General features: G+C 39.4%; 1 protein-coding gene across 6 annotated transcripts in view; it reads left to right on the forward strand.

Annotated features, from left to right (window-relative positions):
• LOC122794391 (CD2 associated protein) overlaps nt 1-25,160 on the forward strand; it is a 3,269,826-nt gene that overhangs the window by 2,757,833 nt on the left and 486,833 nt on the right. For all 6 annotated transcript variants that reach the window (XM_044062740.1, XM_044062738.1, XM_044062742.1 and 3 more), the window contains one exon: nt 17,157-17,316. In XM_044062740.1, coding sequence (XP_043918675.1) covers nt 17,157-17,316 — 160 coding nt within the window. The remainder of the gene's footprint in view (nt 1-17,156; nt 17,317-25,160) is intronic.

Raw genomic sequence — 25,160 nt, forward strand, 5'->3', positions numbered from 1 at the left:
GAAAATGGGAATTAGTTGGATATGTTGGTTCATTCTACCAATACTTCAGGGAAAACTCAATTTGAGGAGTTGATGGAGAAGCAGAGAGTTATGAGTAGGAGAGGCGGAGCCAAGTTGAGCTAAAAGGCTTTAAATCAGCGGGTGTCAGATCTGAAGTCCCACAGGATTAATCAGGCAGAGAGGCAGAGACAGACATTGTTATGGTGAGTACATAACTTTTGTTTTAAGCACATCAGCTTGCCCAGCATTCTGTGCAATATCATGGAAAGTCATAATACAGGTTATCAAAAGTGACATGGGGGTCTACTTCACAGTATTGTTTTGCTTAGACGAAATCTTGCCTTTTTGAATCTTTTAGTGTTCTTTGAAGGGCAACACTCCATTAAGGGCTGACACTGTCAAATAAGGGAATTATTAATACATTAATAACATTAAATATCAATTCATGCATAATTTAAGGGTGAAACACTGACTTTGGAAATAGGACACAAGAAGTGAAAGCAGGCATTACCTGTCTATCCAAACAGGGGTTACTAATGATGTCTCACAGAGGTCTGTACTAAGAAAAGTCTATTCTTCTCAGATAGATTAATGAAAAACGGGCAGTGGATTGTCAGCTGCAGTCATGATTACAAAAGATGCTGAAGTTATCCAGTATGATATATAAAAAATATACAGCATGTGCAGCAGTGATGAGCTGTGTTTTGATAGTCCAGTGGATTTTGCCCATTGGTTTCCCTCCTGATGTTCTTCGTGTTTCACTGTTGCAGTCATCACATTTGGGTTATCTGCTTGTAGTAGCCCTCAGTCAGCCTGATTAATAAAGTCTTGGGTCCTGCGTCAGTTGTTGTCTCTTCTTCCATGACATCAGGTCGTCAAGGGTATAAAACATGCAGCCGACGCCAGTACATCAGTCTTTCTTGCCGTGCGGTGCCTGAAGCAGAAGCAGTTCGCAAGTGCCGGTCGTCCGACTCCTGAAATTTTCGTTTTTGAGTTTCAGAACTGAAGTTTTCAACTAAAATCTAAGTACCCTGTTGGGTAAACTTTTTCTTGCTCTAAACTGATGTCAGTAAAAGTAAATAATTTCTTGTGGAAAGCAAATACCTCATAAAGATTTTCATTCGTACTGTATTCCTTGCCTAGGCCCTGACCACGACGTACCTCGCTTTTGGTTTTGTGCCTTATTTAAACCTCTAACTATCTGTCGTCTGTATATTTTCGTTTCTAAATATTTTGGTGCTTGGTTCAATTATCCTGATATGTCTTTGGTAAGCCATACGACTACCAACATTCCGAAAAAATGCAAAGGATAAAGACAGAGACAGGCAGCCTAGGTCCAAAGCTGCTGACAATGCTTCTCCTAAGCCAGTCGCCAGTTCGCCTGTACTCAGTGAGACGCTTTTGCAGCCCATGATACCCACTACTTCAGATTCGCAGGCCTCTACTGAACCCCATTTGCCGCAAGATGCTTCAACTGTGGAACCTGCGGATGTCTCTACCTTGGATGGGTCCGGAGCCGCTGTGCAGGCACTGGCTTTTGAGGGTGTATTCAGGCTTACTGACTTACATATTAAACCGACGCCATCTTCATTTTCAAGGCCTAAAACTCGAACCATGCATATAAAACTGACGCCCAGACCGCATGGTCAGGCCTTTATGCCTAAAAAACAAATGATAAGAATGGCTGAAGACCTTATTACTTTAGTCAGGGGGAAGCCAACCTTCCCCTTGTAAGAGGCCCAGGACTGAGTTTGCTTATGATACTTCTGACCAGGATTCTGAAATTTGTTTCCTCTGATGACCAGGATTTACCCTTATCTACCTATGAGGATTCTGATACTGAGTACTCAATTCCCTGAGCCACCCCCCCCCCCCCCAAGACGATTTCTCTTTTGGTGAAACCTTACATACTCTCAGGGAACATTTTCATTGGGAAAGTCAGGATTTCTCAGATTCTAAAAAGAGGCTTAGGGATTTCTTACTCCTGCCCCATCACAGACCTTTAGCCATACCTCCTGTACTAGACATTGTGGATGATGCTTTTTCGGAATCCAGGTTGGTCCCTGACTCTTTACCTCCTGCTCCCAGAAAACTTTATAGATATTACAGGGTTCCTGACTCTCACAAGTTCCTTTTCAAAAATCCTACTGCGGATCCTGAGACCATTTCACAGGGATCCAAGGTATTAAAGCTACTACTGCCAAAAATCCTACCCCCTCTGATAGAGACTCCAGGGCGCTGGATAGATAGGGTAAGAAGGTATACACTTCTGCAACTTTGGCCATTAGGATCTTAAACTGCCAGTTTCATATGTTAAAGTAACCAGCATATTATTGGATTGCTTAAACAGAAAATGATGTTTATTCCTGATTGTGCTGAAAATAAGGATTTACAGGATTTAATGCATTCTGCTGAACAAGTTGGAAAACATACTTTGCAATGTGGTTTTGATTCACTAGAGGCATCTTGCAGGGCTGCTGTAACTGGGTCTGTACTTAGAAGGCATGCTTGGTTTAAGGAGCAATCCTTGCCAGATCATGTTAAAGCTAAATTATTGGATGCTCCCTTAAATCAGGACCGCCTGTTTGGCAACAAGGCAGAAGAAGTTTTTAAAAAGATGGAGGAAAAAGCTAACTCTATGCAAACTGTTAAAGATTTTTTACAATTACAACCTCGAAGATTTAGTAGGCATTGGCCTTCTAAGAATTGGTCCTTTCCTGCCGCTTCCAGAAACCTTCTCAGTTCAAACCCAGATCCAGCAGAGCACCCAGGCTTCAGTCCCAGGGTACGCACAGGACTAAGCAGTGGGGGGCCTCCACTTCCAAATCTGGGAGTACTAAAACTCCCCCCTATGGTAAACTGTCTCAATGACTTCTTAAAACTTCCAAGCACTTTTCAACTGACTGCCCCTTTGGGGGGAAAGATTGCTCTGCATGCAAAGAACTGGGAACTCATTACCCAGGACAAATGGGTTTTAAATACAGTGTCCCAAGGATATAGATTTCACTTCCACACATTATCAACCCCAAGTGGTTGGCCAGATCTACCCCCAAATCAGTGGGCAGAGGCCCAAAAGCAAGTACTGTTTCTTAAGTGTAGGGACTATTCAGTTGAAACCAGAAGAAGAAAAGGGACAAGGTTTCTACTCGAGACTTTTCCTGGTACCCAGAAAAGAGAATTCATGGCGTCCTATCCTGGACCTGTCGACTCTAAACACCTTTTTGGTGATTCCAAAATTCAAGATGCTGACTCTTCACCATTTGCTTCCTATGCTAGGCAAAGATGCCTGGTTGGCAACACTAGATTTAAAAGAAGCATACCTGCACATCCCAATCAGGGAATCTTGCAGAAGATACCTATGCTTCAAAGCAGCCTACACGCGCTATCAGTTCTCTGCACTGCCCTTTGGCTTATCTACTGCGCCCAGGGTATTCACAAAGTGCTTATCTCCAGTCATTGCATTTTTCAGGCAAAGAAATATTCAAATATACCCATACCTGGACGATTGTCTGATTTAGGCAGAAAGCCAGGACATACTTTTGAATCATCTGGCCTTTGTACAAAGGGTGATAACTTGTCTGGGGTACACCATAAACGAAAAGAAATCACACCTTGTACCCTGTCAACAAATTATATTCCTGGGAGCAAGCTTGAATACAACTTCCCAGATGGCTTTCCTCACGCCAGAGAAACAAATTCATTTGACAACCTACTTCAAACAAGTGGCCACAAAAACCCTGCTATCTGCAAGGCAAATACTGCAAGCCATGGGGTTCATGGCCTCCTGCATTCTACTAATTCCATATGTAAGACTGCATATGAGGAAACTACAGTGGTATCTAAAAAGCCTATGGTGTCAACATTCTCAGGATCTAGAAGCAATGATTCCTATCATACCTTGCCTACGCCTAGAGTTCCTTTGGTGGGCAGAAGCCGGCCACCAAAACAAGGGGCTACCATTCACAGTACGCCCTGCCACCCAAACCCTAACAACAGACGCATCAGACTATGCATGGGGAGCTCACCTGGCAGGGAAGTGCATTCAGGGCAAATGGAACCCAAGTCAAATGCACCTGCATATCGATCAAAAAGAAATGTTAGCTGTACAGAATGCTCCGACAGCCTTCAAGGACCGCGTTCTTCCAGGACAATTAACGGTAAAGATGGACAACACCACTATGTGGTACATAAACAAGCAGGGGGGTACACAGTTTTACCCCCCTCTGCAGACTAGCCATGTCATTTTGGAACACAGCCTTGCGCTACCAAGTGCATCTACAGGCTCAATTCTTGCCAGGAAAACTAAATACACTAGCAGACGGACTAAGCAGAAACCTCATGGACCCACACGAGTGGAAACTGAAACTAAGGATTTTCAACATGTTGACAAGCAAATAGGGGAACCCAGATATAGACCTGTTTGCCTCCCCCCAGAACTATCAATTGGACAAATTTTGCACAAAGACTCCCCACAAACAAGCTTGGAAAGTATATGCTCTGTCCTTCACCTGGAAAAACCTATCAGTTTATGCCTTTCCTCCTCTGCCTCTGCTCTCCAAAGTACTACTAAAGATCAAACAGGACAAACCAAGGGTGATTTTCATTGCACCAGACTGGCCACGCCAACACTGGTATACCCCCTCTTGCAGTGTGTCACTGTTGGCCTCATGACACCTGCCTCAGACTCCCTTCCTTGTTGTCTCAGCAGGAGAACTAGATTCTGCACCCTCCACTTCAACACTGAACCTAGCAGCCTGGCTAATTACCTAATCTCTCCTTTACCATCCGTCAGTAAACCAGTGATGGATATCATTTTAGAGGCAAGGAGGCCTAGTACCAGAAAATCTTATGCTGAAAAAATGGAAAAGATTCTGTGCCTGGAACCAATCTCAAGGGATGAGCACAGCAGCACCCAATTTACCTCAGATTTTACTATACTTAACTAAGATGCTTCACAAGGGCCTGTCGTTTTCCTCCATCAAAATACACGCCTCAGCCATTTCAGCTCATTATAACACAGAACTTCCCCTCTTCTCTCATCCACTGATCAAGCAGTTCCTCAGAGGGGCCAAAAATTTAAGACCACCCAGGAGAGCCCCAACTCCAGCCTGGGACCTTAACTTTGTCTTGGAGAAACTCACTCTTCTTCCTTTCGAGCCAGCTGCTACTGCAGATTTAAAATTCCTTTCTTGGAAAACAGCTTTCCTTTTAGAAATCACTTCTGCAAGAAGAGTATCTGAATTACAGGCCCTTATGGCAGTAGAACCTTTCATTATCTTTCATGCGGACAGAGTGTCCCTCAGAACCAATCCCTCCTTCATGCCCAAGGTGGTATCCAGTGTGGCCCTTAATCAGTCCATTCATTTGCCAACCTTCATTCCTAATCCACAAAACAAAGGGGGATGAATACTGCACTCCTTAGATGTGCACAGACAACTTAGATTCTACTTGTACAGGACTAAACCTCAAAGGAAACTTGAACAACTGCTGGTGGCATTTGCTACAGGGACAGAGGGGAAGGCTATTTCAAAGCAAACCATTTCTAAGTGGATAGGCCATTGCATTCTTTTCTGCTATAAGCACCATGGAAAACCTATCTCACAGGGGATCAGACCCCACTCAACTAGGGCTGCGTCTACCTCTACAGCCTTTCTCAGAGGCGTCCCTACCCAGGGACATCCTAGAAGCTGCTACCTGGAGTTCTGTACATACTTTCTCCAAGCATTACCATTTGCCAATTTTCTCTAAATCCAGAGCTGGTTTTGCCACTGCAGTCTTGCATTGCCTTATAGCTGGTCCTAATGCTGTCTAAATTCCTCCTCCCATCCTTAGCTTTGGGAATCTACCCAAATGTGATGACTGCAGCAGTGAAACATGAAGAACATAGTACAGTTGTGTACACTTACCATAAATGTAGATGTTCGAGTGTATTCACTGTTGCAGTCCTGGTTACCCTCCCTCCAGCCCCCTGACTTCTTTTGGTTATTCCTCTGTTCTCCTTTACTATGCTTAAAAGCTTTTTGGTGTATTTGCTTTGTTGGTTGGAGGTATAACCTTGTATATTTATGTATTTAATTTCTTATCATTAGGGGGACACCTGACATCTGGGGCAAGAAAAACTGATGTAATGGCATCGACTGCATGTTTTATATCCCTGACGACCTGACGTCACAGAAGAAGAGACAGCAAGCGACGCAGGAGCCAAGACTTTGTTAATCAGGCCGACTGAGGGCTACTGCAAGCAGATAACCAAAATGTGATGACTGCAACAGTGAATACACTCGAACATCTACATTTATGGTAAGTGTACACAACTGTACTTTTCCCCAGTGGTCCACTCCTTCCCTCCTGCATTAGGGGAAGGCTCTCTGACACATTTATTTCATATACAGAAAGCCTTATTTACCCATATGTTTCCCAGAAATTGAGAGTCCGGTGGTAGGGGTCAGCCTGCTGAGCCTATGAACTTCCCTAAATCCTGTCCCCATGACTGGATTTGCACTCCGTGCTGCTATTTTGAAACAGACTTATTGTGCCACCACATGTGGCTCTGGAGTGAAGCAGTGCACTGCCAATGCAGCACAGACTTGTTAGACTATTTCTGTGGGTGATCGGCCACCAAGTGGTAGGTGTCACTAATGCAGAGAGCTAGTCTTCCCACCATTCTCCCAGAATGGGTGAGCAGTCATCAGCTGCTCACTCACATCCTCCCCACCCACTCTTCTAGTTCCCATGCCCCTTTTCAAACACACATTAGCTGTGATATAATTAATCTTCATTCCTCTGTGCCATGGGGCTGGAACAGTAATGATCATATGTTCAATGAATTGTAGAATTCAGAACAAAACTCTTCAACATCTTCAAAAGACATCCAGTTGCACCCTCTTCCAGCTTGAGAACATATTCTAAATTTGCACCCATACATAGAGTCCTTCAGCAGCTTTTACACCTCCTGTCATCCACTAAGACTGCACTGGCATACAATAATCAAGTATTTACATCAGCTTAAACATTGTGTTTATTAAGCCTTTTAACTCTGTAGTTTACAGATATTTTCCTGCAGAATAATTATTTTCTAATATGCTCACTATTTATCCCAGATATTCTGTACCCTCTGATAGCATTCTATTAACTTACCCATCCAAGCTAGGTAGTGTATCTTCTCTAGCTTTCCAAATGATCTATGGTTTGACGTGTGCCTATGTGCACTGTACTTCCCCCCCGTACTCTGGTAAATATTGTAAATACTGGAAATATAATCAACACAGTGAGATTACACTTTAATTTGTGTGTGGTATGTGTATGCTTAGTCAAGAAGAATCAGGTAGATGTGACATTGGAATTATCCAGCATAATGTTCTGTGCCTTCTTTTGTTATGTTGAGAACTCAGGGTGTTGTAGCCATTTGTTAACATATTACATGTAGCAGTCCAACTATGTGTTTTATACTCCAACATGTCGCTTATAGCAAACTGGCAACATGTGGTATAATATTTTTGAAATGCAGTACCCAAGCCACACTAAAAATGATCACTGTTTGATCAGCCCACTCCCCTGTTAAGTAAACAATCAGTAAATATGAAAATGTCAATAAATGTAGCATCAGAAGACTTCATGCACAAGATTTAAGCCATGCTGCCTATATGGTGCTTCACTCCTAAGTTACACTTGACCTGCAATTTAATGGTGTTCATTTAATTTAACTATTCATATGGTAAAATCTTAAAAAAATGCCACTCTCATTGAAGATCTAGAGTCAACTGCTGACAATAAATTGTCAAGTATATTTCTATCAAAGGTAAAGAAACATATAGTGTAGTCCATCTAATTCTTAATAGCATGTCTAGTCACTTTATAAAGATCATTGTAGGTCAATGATCTGTCCGTTTACTAAATGTAGCTTTTGAACAAGCCATCTAAAAGAACTTAAAAATGAACAATGGTGTCTTACTAGAAAAATGCAGGACTGCAAAATGAGCTCTTCACAAAGATTTCATTGCCTGCCATTATATTCTTTTTCTTCTAAGTTACTTAGAGAGGTGACTTCTACATTGTCTGTAAGATGGTGTCTAATCCATTTCTGTTTCAAAGTCTATGTCTAAAAAGCATTACTGGAGGAGCTCACAATAGATCAGAAAATCTAATACTTAAATAATATCAATAATGAAATCAAAATGACAAATGTTCCACAGGAAAGTGATACCCATGAACTGCATATGTGCCGCTTTGTGTGAATTTATGTGTAGTATGCATACATGTGTTATGTGTAGTTGCTAATGTCTATCTATCTATCTATATATATATATATATATATATAAGTAAATAATCTTTTTTCTGCCTGTGTATGGGTGGATCCCCCATTGCTTGTCAGAGTGCACTCTGAATTCATTTTGTTAGAATTACACTGATTTGAATGAAATGCAGTTCAAAACAGTGTTAGTGGAAGTCCAGTGTTTGTTTAAGAGCAGACTGCACAGTTAAATGCAGTGGCCAACTCCTGCCCATCAGGTTTTCCTTTTATCCCCTTGGATGTTTCACTTTAGGATCTTTGGATCCATGTATTAGTCCACTTGTCTTTCTAGTGTGCTGTTATCACCACTGGTACACCCAGCTCCTACCACAAGGATCGTACCTGTTAACTTTGTAGCACAAGAAATCAGGACAATGCCAAATTTAACGGAGGGGCAAAGACCCAGAAATAGGGGCAGATTTTAAATATTGCTTGTATAAACTTAAAAAAATTGCTGGAATAAAAAGTTTTGTGTTACCATACATTTTCTAAAGAATATGAAGTCTGAAACTTAAATGGTTGTCATTATTTAGTGAATTCAGCCCTCCCTGATTTTCAAGAAAACCACAAGGTTTATAAGGAATATACTAAAATTATGAGGTAAAAATATGGACATTCTGCAAAAATTTGACAGCTGAGAGCTATGACAAGGATGCTTGACTGTAGTGTTAAACATGTACTCCTCTGCTAAATGTTCTCAGAAATGCACTGTGAGGTTAGCAGATCAAATACAGTGGGCATACCCACCTACTTGTACCCAGCTAGACTCTGCCATCCCACCATAGCTCTGCTCACCTTCTTGTGAGGCCTGTCTGGTAACTACTGGATGCCCTTAGGGTTACAGGCCTAAACGCAAGGTCTCTTCATTCATCTGCCCCAACCCCTCCCCCACCCAATTTAGAAGTGTCTTCAAGCAGGTCCCAACAGAGAGCTAATGGTCTTCCTTCACATCAATAGTTTTATATAGCCCCTTCAAGGAGGATGAGAGAGTCCAGGAACCTACATCCATTGTCTTGGTGTATTTGGAATGCTCACAAGGGTCCCATATGTGGTACACAGTCCTACCAGCAGCTCTTTAACTGGCTCTCCCAACCACGTAGCTCTCAGTAACCAGCTAATTCATAGTACTGCTCAAATCTGTAATTAACAGTGCTGAGAAAAACTACAGAGGAGAACGGAATATCGAAATTACCTGTGCTGCGTCAAGTTAACTGAACAGCAAGGTCTTGCTTCCAGCAGCAGTGATGAGAGAGAAAATATTTTCTCCTTTGAAACTTTAGTCAAACAGCACAACTCCTAATAAACAGTGATGGATTTAAACACTGTGGGTTCCCACTGGCTAGTGACATTTGAAGTACTGTTCAGCTACTCTCGGACATCACATGAGAAACTCTGAAGCTTCTCTTCAGCTGTCTGGTGTGCATCCTGTATTTTCCTTTTAGGTGTGAGGGAATCCTTACTGGGTTTGGCCATTTCACATCAACACTCTTGTGAATTTATTTTCAGATCTGATAAAGTAAACTGATGTCTCCCATAAACGGGATAGATGGGGCTGTGCTGAGTCCCCGTAGTTTTTGATAGTGTTGGCATAGCAAATTTTTAGACAAGCGTGATGCAGCAAATTGAAACAGATCCCTGACCTATTTAAGATAATTAAAGAGGAGGACTACAAACATCCTGATGCTTCCAGCTGTAAATTGTGACGGGTCAGTTTTTGTAAATACATTCCTTCGTACAGCAGCTTTCTCCCTTATTTCCATAGGGCTCCATCCAGTCCCTAACAAATCCTCTTAACATCAACCTATATAACTTCACCCAACTAATCAATACCATAACACACCCATCAAAAGACCCCTCCTTTGGCACCATCCTTGACTGGATTCTAGTATCACATCCCCACTATTTTTCAGATTATGTACTCTTCCTGACCCTCTTAGTGATCATCTGCCTACTTTTACTCATCGGCTCTGTATCTCATACCGTTCCCACAACTACATTACTACTGTGAATGACAAAAGCTTCAACCCATCAATCTTTGTAGATTCCTTGAAAGCAATTAATTGGAACAATCTAAAGACACTTCCATTAGAAGAAGCAGTTGCCCACTTTAACTCCACTTTCTTAAGAATACTTGATTCCCATGCCCCTCTAAGAACAAAAGAATCAAAACAAATTCAGCCCCTGGCTAACCAAAACCACACTATCAACTATGCTTGTAGAGACAAAGCCTGGGGACTCTATCTGAGAACTAAGACCCCAGAACATCATATTGCATTTAAAACCCTTGAATAAAGTTAAGAAGCTAATAACCTCAGATAGACAAAATACTTCTTCACACTCCAAAACAATAATAAAACCAACCCTCAAAGATTTTGGAAGGAATATCCACCCTCCTTAACCCCAGCAAACCTCACACCCCAACCCCAGACCCAAACAGTCCTGACTTAGATTTAGCCACCCAGTTTAACTTCTTTTCATCGACTCCATTAGCAAACTCACCTCCTCCTTCACATGCCCCACCTCACTATCTAATACACCCTCCCTCTCCAACCCACAACCCTATCCCTAATTCCACCTCACACTGCCTATCTTCTACCTTATCCACTACTCCTAGTGCTTCATCATTCTCATACCCCTCAAACTCTCTTTCTCACATTCCTCTCTATTCTCACTAAAACCTACACCCACTTCCACTATAAAGAAACTTCTTCAGAAACTGAAGCCTTGCACTAATGCCCTGATACCATCCTCCTACTACCTAAGCATAGCTGCAGATGCTATTGCTTATCCCATCAGCATTCTAATCAACTCTATTCATGAATGCACTGTGCCCCAACTGTGGAAGCAAGCATTCATCATCCCTCTACACAAAGGAGGCAACAATTGTAGCATCAACAACTTTGCCCTATTGCTATCCTGTCCCCTATTTCTAAACTTCTGGAAAAGTGTGTCCACCTTCAACTCTTGCCACATCTCTTAGACAACAACCTTATAACTCCTACACAGCATGGATTCAGGCCAAACCACAGCACTATGACAGCCCTCTTATCCTTCCTTGAGACCCTTAACACAGTCCCACATTGTCTCTACCCTACTACTTGACCTCTCCAAGGCCTTGACACTATCTCACACAATCTGCTCTTAAACAAACTGTCAAAACTTAACCTCTCTCCTTCTTCCATAAATTGGTTCTCTAGCTATCTATCAAATAGAAACCAAGCTGTAAAATGGAAAAGGCCACTTCCCTTTCCTTAGTACCCCACTGGAGTTCCTCAAGGATCTATTCTTGGTCCCTCCTCTTTAATATATTTATAAACGATTTCCACAAATCAATTCCTTTTGCAAACATCATCCAATATGCAGATGATTCTACCATTATCTGCTCTGCCACCTCCTCCTCTCAGCTCCAAACACTTACCCAGGAAGCTTTTTCAATTACCGAACAGTGGATGAAAATAAATCACTTGGCACTCAATGCCTCCAAAACAAAACTTATGGTATTTACCTCCTACAGATCCACTCTCTTCAATATAAACTCTTTCTCAATTACCAGCCAAAATAACCCTTGAACTAGTGACTGAAACTAAGCTATTAGGTGTACAAATTGATAATAGGCTTAGCTACAACTCCCATCTACAACTAAATATTAAAAAAACTCATCAAAAACTAGGTATGCTCTAAGAATCAGTACCTTACAAACTCCTCCAAAATCACACTTGCTTCCTCTTTTCTCATCCCCTCCCTTCTCTATGGAGCTCCACTACTGACCAATCTTCAGTCCTCTCTAAAAAAACAGCTTTCCTCCTGCTATAATAAAATCGCCAATTATTAAATGGACACAGGTCCTCCACCCATCACTGTTCCTCTCTCCAAACCCTAAACTGGCTTGAACTACCTAATCATCTCACTTATATACAGCTGACTTTCGCTCACAAACTCATTCTTAGTCCTTCTCTTTGTCCCTCCCTGTCTTCTGCCTTCAAAATGCACCTACCAAATAGAGTATTAAGGTCTAACAATCAAAACCTATTAGAAGTCCATAAACCATCTCATCCCGCAGGTAAACACTTACTATCCTTCAACCTTGCCGAACTCACTTCCACCATCCATCCGTACCACCTCTCTAACCATACAAGTTCAAAACTCTCTCCATACACACCTGAGGTCCCAATGGGATTGCTCTTGCTCCCTCCTCATAAATTTATTATATCTCATTATCCTTTACACTCTACCTAACAAACCTCATGTTTCATCAGTACATCTACTCTGTAAGGTTATTTAATATCTGCTTGAATAACTCCTCTAAATGTATATCACATTACTCTTTCTATTTTCTTACCTCTCATTTATCCTCATCATACTGTATTGATTTGAATGCTTTTGAATTGTGAGCTTAAATGTTTTATGTTTTACTCTGTACAATCTCTTTTGTAAATTTTTGTAATTTTTGTAAATTTTTGTAATTTTTGTATGCACCTAATTTTGTCTGTATTGGAGCTTTTCTCCCCAGGACTCCATTGAAAACGGGTTCTTTTGGCCCAATGGACTATCCTGGTAAACCAACTGCAAATAAATAAATAAATAAATAAATAAATTGTACCACTGTCTCTCCTTGGTGTCATAAAGGCCACAACATGCCAAAAATGGATGGGGTTTGCTTAAAACCTGCTCCAGTGGTTGGGTAATCAGCCTTCTCATTCATTTCCAACTGCAAGTTAAGTTCATCTGCAAAATCTGACAGCAGACAGTTCAGAAAACCCTTGAAAATGAGATGTTCAACTCCTTCCCTTAATCCAAAGAAGTGAATGATTGTACACCTTATCTAATTTTCATAATTATGTAGGCTTTGCTGTAGTTAGTCAAAAGCAAGATTCTCTGTGGGTAAATCTCTGTCAACGCATTCCACTTGCTAATCTGTGATAGATACCAGAGTCTCCAGTTAATCCAGTTTATTGTTAGTGCATTTCAATGAGCCCTGGTTTACACGTTGGGTGGCCAGATCATCAGCTCTTATTACAAAGATCTGCCTCTTTACTTAAGTCAGAGTAGGCTGCTTATTGGGCATTGTCTGCAAAAGAATGATGTCAGGGCCACTCTGCTGTTTTCAGCAGCGCTTGACTGTTAACATCTCAGTCCACTGGCTGAGTAGAAATTGATAGTTCCTGCCAGATAGCTAGAAATTTCCATTTTGCCTAGTCCCATGCCCAACAGTGTCACCAGTCAGATAATGTGCAAATAAGCAAAATATTAACTTGCACAAACTCTGCTAATTTTGATTTTTTTTTTTTAAGTTTGGAATGAGAGTGCATGTGAAAAACATAATCCCAGCAGATGCTGGAATTGAAAATGACAGTTGCAGACAAGCTTACAAAAGGAATGGGCTAAATGGTTTGGAGAAAGGGACAGATATCGGGGTTACAGCACTAGGGGTTTGTAGATGTGAAGTTGTTCTATCTCGACGTTCATTCTTTACTGATGGGTTCGGAGCCAATCCCTCGGCTCAGAGTCGGCACCTACTGCAAAAGTCAAGGATTTCAAGCAACTCAAAGCCAAGTCCCTATCCCATGATGCACCCTGGGTTACCGCAGATCTAGTTTGCCACTGCAACTGATCGGAGGTTCTTGCTAGCTCGGGCCATTAAAAACTTTAATACCTTTCTATTTTCAAATAGTATTGTTGGTTTATTGTTATAATAGTTAGATATTAGGATAGATAGGCTCTTAAAGCTTTATCTGTAGTGTTCCCTTCCCTGTGTGCTTTCCTTAGCTTTATATTGGGCCTCATTTTTCTTGATAGGCCTGTTTAAAATTTCTGACTAAAAATTGCTTATTCAGTGACCTTTTTGTCACTTTTCTTATTAACATAGTATAGTGTGATTACTTAGTGAATAGTAAGTGTTTATTCAGTGACCTTTTATCACATTTGTTCCTCAGCAGATTATCTTATTAGAGTTTACTTGCTTGTTAAGATTATCTGTTTAGTTATTTTGTGTGTGTGTGCTTGTTAGCCTTAATTTTAGGCGTGTGTGCTTATATTTAGCCTGTTTTTATGGGAAGGCTTTTGAGTAGTTAACCTTAGTTTGAAAGATGTGTGTGTGTGTGTGTGTGTGTGTGTGTGTGTGTGTGTGTGTATGTGTGTGTGTGTGCGCGCTTTTATAGTAAGCCTGTTTTTTATATACTTGCTGTTGTTGGGTGTATCCACTTCTGTCATGGCTGATAACAAGGACAAACACCCCAAGTCAGGGTTTAAAAAATGCCCTAAATGTGGGCAGATGGTTTGTTACTGACTGCCATGTGAATTGTGTCTACTGCTTGGGTGCCGTGCACTTACAAGAAACATGTGCTATATGCCATTCTTTTTCCTCTAGAGTCCTCCAAGAGAGAAAAAGGAAGCTTATTGACAGGGGTTTGATGAAACCTTCTTTCCAGGAGGCTTTGAGTGACCAGGATGGATCTAGTAAGTCCTCAAAGTCCTCCAAGACTTATGTAGAATCAAAAAAAAATCAAGAGAGTCTGTGACATCGACTCCACAGGTCTTGGAGCCGACTGTCTTCTCTTTTTGGAGACAACAAAAGTCCAAAAAACCAAAACCTGTAACAAACTGTAGACCACAAGGAAGGAAAGACGGAATCCACACTGTGTATATATTTAGCGCTTTCGTTTCGGAATAACAAACAAACAGCAAACAACACAAAACTGACCCTTTTTATATCCCACAACCAACAAATTCATTAACTGGTGACATCATAATTGATTAGTTAACCCTTTCATACATTAAAAAACATTTTTATATCCTAAAATGACTAAAATAATTATACACTTTATCAAAACTGACTTACAAAATTCTTAAAGTCTATGTATGTAAAAGATGTATATATAATGATATATAGTGTGAAAAATATTTTTCTTAGTTTTCTTTTATATGACCGTTTTATAAATAACCTTCCATTTTTAGTCTAAGGACAGAGCTGATAGAAATACTAGTGTTTAACCCTGGGAATTGTGCTGCATTAGTTTTTAACTGCCATCTAAGTTCCCTATTTTCCAAATAGTCATTCAGGGGACCCCCTCTGTCCCCCAATATAACTTGTTGGTATCGTAGAAGTGTTGGTGCATTCTACTCCTGAGGGCGTTGACTGTCTTACCTATATAAAAACAGGGACACTCAGTGCACATCCCTATATACACAACAGCCTTACTACTACAAGTGTATTTCTTTTTGTAGGTATATTTCCCATAATTAGGAATATATAGTTGCATTCCTTCCAAAATGTGCTTGCATTGTGAACAAAACCCACATTTGTACATACCCCTAGTCCCAGAGCAAACTTCTTGTGCTCTTTCTAACATGTTTTTAATAGTCGTGTCCTTTTTGTATACTATATTAGGACTTGTTCCTACAATATCCAACTGTTTACAGATAACTGTTTTCTAATCGTAATTTGAAGCTTTGATAGATTTAAAACTTTATACAAGAAAGTTAAATTTTCAATTTTGTTTTAAAGAAGGTGTTTCTGACAACAGCAGTGTAGATGTATGTAAAAAACCAAGATCATTCAATCCCCCTTTGTGTCCCATTGTGCAGACTTTTGAAAAGATGTGTGAACAAACCCTTCTTTCTTGCCCAAAGTTTGCACTAAAACTAATCTCAACCAAATTATTGATCTGCCAGTTTTCTTCCCCAACCACTCCAACAATCTAGAGTATATGCTGCACAAACTTGACGTTCACAGATAGCTCAGATTTTATTTGGACAGAACAAAAGATTTCAGGAAATCAGACCAGCTTTTTGTTTCATTTTCAGATTCCAGGAAAGGTATGCCAGTGGCTAAAACAACTCTGTCTAAATGGTTATCTGATTGTATCACCTTTGCTTATTCAGCTGCCAATATGTCCTTACAGCATAAAATTAAAGCTCACTCAACCAGAGCAATTTCTACATCCTTCGCCTTTTCTGCCAGACTTCCTATTGATAATATTTGTGCAGCAGCCACTTGGTCAAAACCTCATACCTTTATCACTCATTACAAAGTTCACAAGGCCTCTAGGGACAGGGCTTCCTTTGGATCCACGGTCCTGAGAAATATACTCCCGTGAGCCACCCGAGGTAGATGGCGCTTGGGGACTCTACCCATCAGTAAAGAATGAACGGCAAGATAGAACAGCACATAAAGAAGTTATGTACTTACCATAACGTTCCATGTGAGTTCATATCACCTTCATTCTTGCGTCCCTCCCTCCCTTTTACCCCCTCCTGGGCTTACAGAAGACTTGAGATGCTGGATCTTTCCATATCACCTTCATTCTTGCGTCCCTCCCTCCCTCCTGGGCTTACAGAAGACTGAGATGCTGGATCCTTCCTGGTCACTCAACCCTTCTATACTTTCTTTCTTATGGAGATATAGAATGACATATGGTATTATTTTACGCAGCAAACAAGATCTGAGGTAACTCAGGGTGCAACATGGGATAGGGACTTGGCCTTGAGCTACTTGAAATCCTCGAGCTTTGCAGTAGATGCTGACTCGGAGCCAAGGGATTGGCTCCGAACCCATCAGTAAAGAATGAAGGCGAGATTAACAACTCACATGGAATGTTATGGTAAGTACATAACTTTTTTTTAACACAAGCAGTATGAATAAATCTTGATTGTAATCTGTCTACAGAACTGTCTGTGCATATATTGTGATGATTAGTATACATTATTGATTTGTCTGTATTTGAACATAGTTGTATCACATCTGTCTTGCCTTTGTATGTGACTTTGTACTTTCTTAGATCCATTTCATGACAGAAAAAAGATCAGTGAATTTGCTCCCCTAGCAAATAAATGGATTATAGTGTTAACATTATGCTCATTTCTCCAGATGAAAAGATGATTCCTGATCTTAAGCCAGCAAAGCCTGTTGCACCAATGGTGCCACCCAAGAAACCCGTTATCCCAAGCAAATCCAGTAACTTGCTACGTCCTGGAATAATACCTCCAAAACGACCAGAAAAACCATTGATACCACCTCCATCATCTAAGTGAGTATCTTTATGAAGCAGATTTGAATGTGGCAATCATATATAGCATATTCGCTAATTTTTTTCTGGCTTCAGTCACTGAGAGTCATTGTAATCTGGGAGAAGTTTTTATTGTTCCTTGTGCTTTACCTGTCTTCTTGTTCCATTCCTACCTTTTACTGAAATTGTATTAGGTGATGCACTATGATGAGCCTTCCTTCACTTGGAGACGATTCAAGTATTCAAGAAAATGGATTCTTGTATTTCTGCAACAGGCAGATCAGAGCCAGTCTCTGTTGCTTAATTATTTAACATTTGAAAATGTTTTCTTTTTTTTTTGATAGTTGGGCACAACTTAGTTTGACAGTATTTGGGAGCCATCTTGGAAGATTGCTAGTGACTGTTTTATAAGACAGGTTAACTTGGTGCTTGAGTTCAAATTATTGACTGCCTAGTAGTAAGTTGTATTCTGATTGGCTGTTTCAGTGTTATGTTTTTTAGTGGACAGATACCATATAGGTACATAGATACCTACTAGGCTATTGATCAGTGAGGGTGGTCTGCTTGTGTCCACCATGTTCTTAGACTTGTCAAAGGCATTTGATACTGTCACGCACCAGCAACTGCTCGTTCGACTCTCCTTAATAGGAGTTTCACAGTACTCCTTGTTGTGGTCCTTAGTTACCTATCTGGAAGGCAACAAGCCATTAAATGGCAACAAACATGTACTTATCCTTTCGACCAGTTATTACAAGTGTCCCCTCAGGGCTCTATCCTGGGTCCACTACTATTTAATATATGTATTACTGACCTCCACTTACCTTGCTAGTTTAGTTCAGTATGCAGATACTCAACATTAATATGTGTGGCTTGAACAGATAAGCTCCAAGACATTAGCAAAAAATCTTTCTTCTCAGTAGAAACTTGGCTGAAAGAATCAAATCTCCTATTCACCCCCAAGATAACTAAGTTAATGCTTTTCATTTCAAAAAGTTGCTAAAATCAAAAGTAATATGTTACCATAAAGTCAGTAAATAATGCTGTCATTGAAACTGTTACTCTCAGTAAACTTTTAGGCGTTATGATAGATGGCAGTCTCAGATATGACCACCATATACTACACACCATTAAATCTGCACTCCAGAAACTAGGCTCCCTTTGTAGGAACAGTGGATTCCTTACAGATACTGCAAGAAAAACTCTAGCCACCATCTTCTTACTACCGACTGGGTTATATGCTGCTCCTATTCTAACAAACATAAACAGTACTCTTGCCTCCTGCTACAATAAAGTAGCTAAATTTGCCACCAGTCTCCCTCATAGGACCCACAATTGTCTTAGCTTAAAGCAATTAAACTGACTTGACCTGCACAACTGTCTAACATATTCATAACTGACTACAGCACACAAACTCATTCATTGTCCAGAAAAGTGCCCTGCACCACGAATGTATTATTACCCTACTGTCTAGCAAGGGACCTCCGTTCTAGTAACAAATTCTTATTACTTACAAATAAGTCATATAAAGATGCGGGAGACTTGCTGTACTCATGTGTTGCTAAACTCTGGAATAGTATCCCCATGCAAATAAAACTCTCCAACAAACTCAGTAGTTTTAAACCACTGCTTAAACAACATCTTAACCAATCCTGATCCTGTACATGCTCATCACAGGGTTAAAACCTTTTCACTGTACAGTACTATGCAAATACTCTCCTTAAACATAATATTCTCAACCTCTTACTGAAGTGACAAAACAATTTTTTATACATAGCTGCTGCCTGTACAATCCACTAAGCTCCACATGGGCTTTTTCTTTAGTAACTTCCACCTCTGTAAAGTCTTAGACTGTATATGTATAAATGTAACTACTGTTTGTGTATAAATGTAAATAGAAATATAACTATTGTTTGTGTAAAAACGTAAATAGAAATGTAACTGCTCTGTGTTTGACTGAAACTTAGTGTAATGCAATGTAAACAAATGGAGCTTTTCTCCCCGGGCCTCTAATGAAAATTGCTATTACCCAGTTGGACTTTCCTGGTAAGCAAAGACAAATAAAATAAAAATAAATAAATCTTGAGAAGCTGGCCTTACATTCCCATGATAGTTTTTAGTCCTTCTGTTTTGCATACAGGTAACCCAGAGAAGGGCTGAACAAAGATATGTTGGGACATTTGCATGTTTCCCCTAGCCTTGAGGGACAGAGGAGCTAAACTGGTGATGAATATGTGGCTACACATCCATTTGTCCAAATTAAGTTTGAATAGAGTAAGATAAGTAATTTACTTTATGCAAAGTATTAGACTGTTCCATAGACGTGGAATTCTCTGTGGTACATACCTGTTCCTCCAACATGTTCTATTAATTTTCCAAAAGAGATTGATATCCTTTTAGTAAGTGTTTAATGCCATTGGACTTGTGAATGCGTAATAGATTTAACAGTATAGGGACTACTGAAGCTGTATAGGTCACCTCTCAGTAACCTGTATGGTATTGAGAACGAAAGGCTGTGGGATAGATTTTACGATTTAGGCCCTTGAGTTTTTTTTTAATGAGAATGCTTTGTGGTCATTCTATTTGTGACAAGTGTTTGGACAGATACATACCCAAAGGGACATTATTCTCAATGATCAGCCTGATGAGTGCCAAGTACAGTAGAATGAACATATCCCTGGATCTGGATATAGTATTTCTAGATAAAAGCTGTGTGATGAAAAAGGAATTCCTTAAAATGGTGGACATGTGATGATGATCAATTAATTTTAATTCAACAAAGTAGTAGTTTAAGGGTGTGCACACTTATGCAACCAACTTATTGTACGTTTTTTTATTTTTTTATATTTTTCCCCTAACAAATTTGTTTTTCATTTGAATTGTACAGGTTACAGGTCACATTAAAGGCGGGAAAAGTTTTGAAAATGATTTATTGTGGTCTCATTTTTTTATATCACAAAAACCTGGCATTTTAACAGAGGTGTTTGTTTGTTTGTGTCTTTCGGCTTTTCCCGGTTAGGGGTCGCCACAGCAGAATTCCGGTTTGCTACTTATTGGCAGTAGATTTTTACGTACTGGCTTGCCGGGCCTAACGCACAACCTTCAACGAAGGAACACCCATTCACGCATGTCGCTACACAGAAGACGCTCTAACTGAGAATCGAACAGGCAACGTCTAACTGTGAGGCGACAACTCTACCGCAGCACCACCACAGAGGTGTGTACACTTTTTATATCCACTGTACATGCCTGTGTATTCACAGAGACATTCTTTCAGTGTAAAGACAGTGTTCCCTCGATACCTGTGTTTTGCACTTAGTCTGCATTCAGGAGTAAGGGAAATTGTAGTGACATTTCCATATTTGTCAAAGACCACATAATCTCTGGACAGATTCCCAGAGGCTCACAAAGTGAACTCACTGAATATTAACTTAGCCTGAATAAGGCAAACCATCAATATATGGCTTGCTACAGCGCACCCTCCATGTTCCATGATGACAAATTAAGATTTATTAAGTGAACTTGAACTACCTGTTACCAAAAATGACTTTATACTGGGACATTTCAACTGCCCCTCAATAAAGTGGAGCACATATACTTCAAGAAGTGTGGTATGCCCAGAGATTCTTGGACTGAAATAAAAAATTCTTTGGATCTGATAGTTAATAAACAAATCAGTAAAAACTGCAAGAAAACCTCAGCTGGGGTTTTTACTGTGTGATAATTTAAATCTCCTGTAGTGGAGATCCTTGGGGTATGTTTAAATGACCATTAAAGGGCTTACTGTTTCAGCTACATGCCTTCTGAATGCTCTTGACTTTTTACTTTTTAAGTCTTTAAGGGTACATTCAGTCCATTAATGCCAAACCCCACTAGCTGTGTACATGTATGTTTCGGCTCTTTTATTGACTTCATCAGCACACGTTTGGCTATGTTTTAGAAACAGAGGACTTTAAACCTAACTGTAGTTGATGCCCATAAACCACCATGTGTCTACTGTACTAAGGAAGGCTTTCTACATAGTAAAGGCATCGCCTCAAGCAGAAGAGATTGTTACCACCTTGTACTCGGCACTAATCCAGCCCATAATTGAGTACAATCACAGCCCAATCAAAGAGAAGATCCAATTTAAGCTAATTAAAATTAATTAAAATTTAAAGTGACTCTGCATATATAATCTTATATACCACTTAGTACTCGCTATTGTGTAGGTTAACATTTTTGCATTTTATGAACTATACATTTATATTAGGGATATTTCATAAGGAATAGTCATGCATTTTATATTTGATCATGTCTTTATATGTTTTATTTGTATTTTGTATTTTTTGTTTTATTTTATTTTTTAATTTTTATGTTGGTTTTAAATGTTATGTTTCTTGTGACTATTTAAAGATGCATTTATTGAACTAAGGTCCTACATACTGATTGTAAGCTGAGCAATCTGGAAGGGAGGTTTGTTAGTTTAATTGAAAAATGATTTAATTAGGGATGGTTTAATTGTCTGTTGAAGATAATTGAGGGTTCCTGCTTGAATATATAAACTTGCTAAACTCCACTGTATGTTAAGATCTGAAGAAGCGTATATCTTTATACGCGAAAGCGCTTATCCTATTTTGGTCTGTGAAATAAAAGCTTTTCCAGTGATGAACTTTGCTTTGTCTATATTCTTTACATCGTGGTGGAGCTGGACATGTTTGTTGTTCTCTATATATATTCCTTGTGACGACCAGCTTCTTTGGGTTTCAGCAGTTCATTACTTTTACCTTATATACAACCTCATAAAAAAGCATGCATACATATTAAGACATTTTAAAATATTTTGCTTTTTCTTCAGTATAGTCTTAACACTTACAGCTGTATTTAGACTTGGTCTTGAGTCAGCATTTAAATGTGTAATCCACTCATATTCACAAATGTCTGTTGCTTTATTCAAATCACCTCCTCTTTTTTTCTAAAATATAACATCCATAACCCTAAAAAGGAAAGTGTGCTTTCCAACTATCTCCCTAATATGTCTAAATAGGGCATTTGTTTCCACTTTCCTTCATATTTCGGAGTTATGCTCAATAATCCTGTTTTTAAACTTCCTATTGTTATTACCTGTATACAAAGCAGGACATTTTGCACATCTAGCCAAATATATAATATTCTTGGAGAAATGATCAACCATAAGAATGCAAGTCTTATTTGTTCCTTACTTGAAATGGTACTTAAAAACTTTTTTACATATGGACAAACCTTTTATTTTCAGCGTTGGGGAGTAGCTATGGGCACCCCCTGCATCAATAGTTACACTAATATAGTTTTGTCAGGCTGGGAGAAGCAATTTACTATTAATACTGCTAATCCTTGGTACCATAACGTTAAATACTGTGGTCGTTTTGTAGATTTCCTGTTATGGGAAGGTGATTAATTTCAATTTATACAGTTCTTACAGTATTTGAATAGAACTACTTCTTTTTTGAAATTGACAAGCCAGTATTCACATCTGCAAGTTAGTTTCCTAGATGTGTCTGTCACTCTAGATGGAGAAGGTGGAATAGAAACCTCACTTTTTAGAAAGGCTACCTGGAGAAATCACTATCTCCATAGGAATAGTATGTATCCTAGGCATATTATGAACAACATAATGAAGAATGAGTTATCTAGAATTCATAAAAAATGCACACAAGAAGAAATTCTACAGCAGGAAACTGTAGCTCTGAAAGAACGTTTACAATCACGTGGGTATTCTGAGCAAGAAACTCAATCGACTAATCTTCATTTTCAAAGAAATCGAACATTTAGTCCCAACCGAGGAACAAATATGGTGCAGCAAGGATCACAGTCTTTGAGTCTAATGATCACCTATAGTACTGATAACAAACAAATTAAAGATATTATTTCTAAATTTTGTCCTATTCTCGCTCAAGATCCAAAGCTTCGATGTATTGTAGGAACCAAACCACAATTTGGTTATAAAAACAAGAACAACATTAAGAGGCTTCTATGCACTAAAGATAGTTTCCCAAGACCAAAGCAAGTTGGACGTAAAGGGACATTTAGATGCGGAAATTGTTCTGCCTGTGAATGCTTGATAGTAGTAACATCTTTAAACATCCTAATACAAATCGTGAGTTTATTTTCAATTGTAAGGCAACCTGTACTACTCAGAATGTAGTTTATTTGGCAACCTGCAAAAGCTGTACTTCATTCTATATTGGCAAAACCAATCAAGTCTTTAAAAGAAGGATTTTATGGCATTTAAGTGATATACGTAAAGGAGATGTTCATAATGCCTTAGCGGCACATATAATTAAGTTTCTGAATCATAGTTTTGCCTTTAAAGTTATTGAAAAAGTGTATGAAGGGATTAGACGAGGTGATATTTGCAATAAAACTGAAATAAGTGAAACTAAATGGATAATTAACCTACGGGCAGATTGCCCTCCAGATCTGAATGCTGTTATCCCATTGAAACCAACTTTAAAAACAAGAAGACCTACTATTGGTAAATGAGAAGGTGTGCCTCTTAATGAACGGAACTATAGCTTGTTACCATGCTTGAATGAAGAAAGGGCGTTGTCTTCTATCTTAATGCTCATTGATTATTTGTTTTAATTAAAGAAAGCAAAGGAGTCCCTATTTTTTATGGTCTGAGGAAGGTTTTACCGAAAGTGTTTATCGAGTTATTGTGGGACGCCACGAGTATTTGCATTGTATTTTGTACTACATATTGTGGAAGCAACTGTTCAGTTTCGAAGAACTTTTCTGAAGCTCTGGCAGAGCGTTCACTAGCCCAGGTTTTATATTTCGTTCTGTGCCTATTAGCGCTATTTTATGAAGAGCGTTAACATTTTCTAGCATTCATATGTTTCGATAGGAGCTTTGGAAGAGGGCTTTATTATTGCACAGATTTGAAGGAACTTTTTACAGCTCTAGAAGAGCGTAACCAGTCACATAGCATTTACAGATTTTATGTAATGTTTTGCTTCGTAAAGCACTGAAGGATTTTAAATGCTATTTTTGTGACATTTCGTCAAGACATGTTTGTAGTACACACTAGGGCCGAAGGGTCTGTGTGTCATTTTTGTATGTGAGGCATTTGACTGCATTTTATAAAGTCATTGATAAATATTTTGACAGTTTGAATATTCATTTCGGCTGTGGAGTTGCAGCTTGATTTTTTACTTCAAATCTCTATAGTATGTACAAGGAGGTAGGTGGAGAGCACACTTTCCTTTATAATTAATTTTAATTAGCTTAAATTGGATCTTCTCTATGATTGGGTTGCAATGTTTTGGAATGTATAAGAGTCATTGATTTTAATGTTGTCGTACACACTGAGGAAGGGATTCTTTCTGAAAGCTTTGTGGATTTATAATAAACCTGCTTTACGTGTTCATTTTTACAAACTTACCTTACTGACTCTGCGTGTCCGTTATTTTGAATTGCATTTGTTGCTTGCTTGAATTATTATTCCATTCTAATGGTTTACCTCCATGCTGGTCCTTTTTGTTTTTTACTGTTCAAGAGGAACCTGGACGAGTGGATGGGGCACCATAAATTCTTACCGGGAATAGTTCACACAACCCTCCTGGAGATGGGCAGCCATTACTAAATGCAATCTTGGGCATTAACTAACATTTCTATGCTATTACATTGGGTGAAGCAGCTATGCTTGAAATGACCTCCAGGTTGATAGCCTAGTAACCTCCTATGATCCTAAACATTAAGGTACCTGCAAAATATCCCAATTAACAACCAAACCCAAAAGGGGTCATTTGCATATATTCCGTGGGCTTCCATTACTGAAGATTTAAGGTATTACACAGTAGAAACTCTAGCGTGGCTGGGTTTTTCTTCAATTTTTACTGAATGGTTTG

Source organism: Protopterus annectens, chromosome 2.part1 (assembly GCF_019279795.1).
Source record: "Protopterus annectens isolate FY-2018-M chromosome 2.part1, PAN1.0, whole genome shotgun sequence".
Classification (NCBI taxonomy): domain Eukaryota; kingdom Metazoa; phylum Chordata; order Ceratodontiformes; family Protopteridae; genus Protopterus; species Protopterus annectens.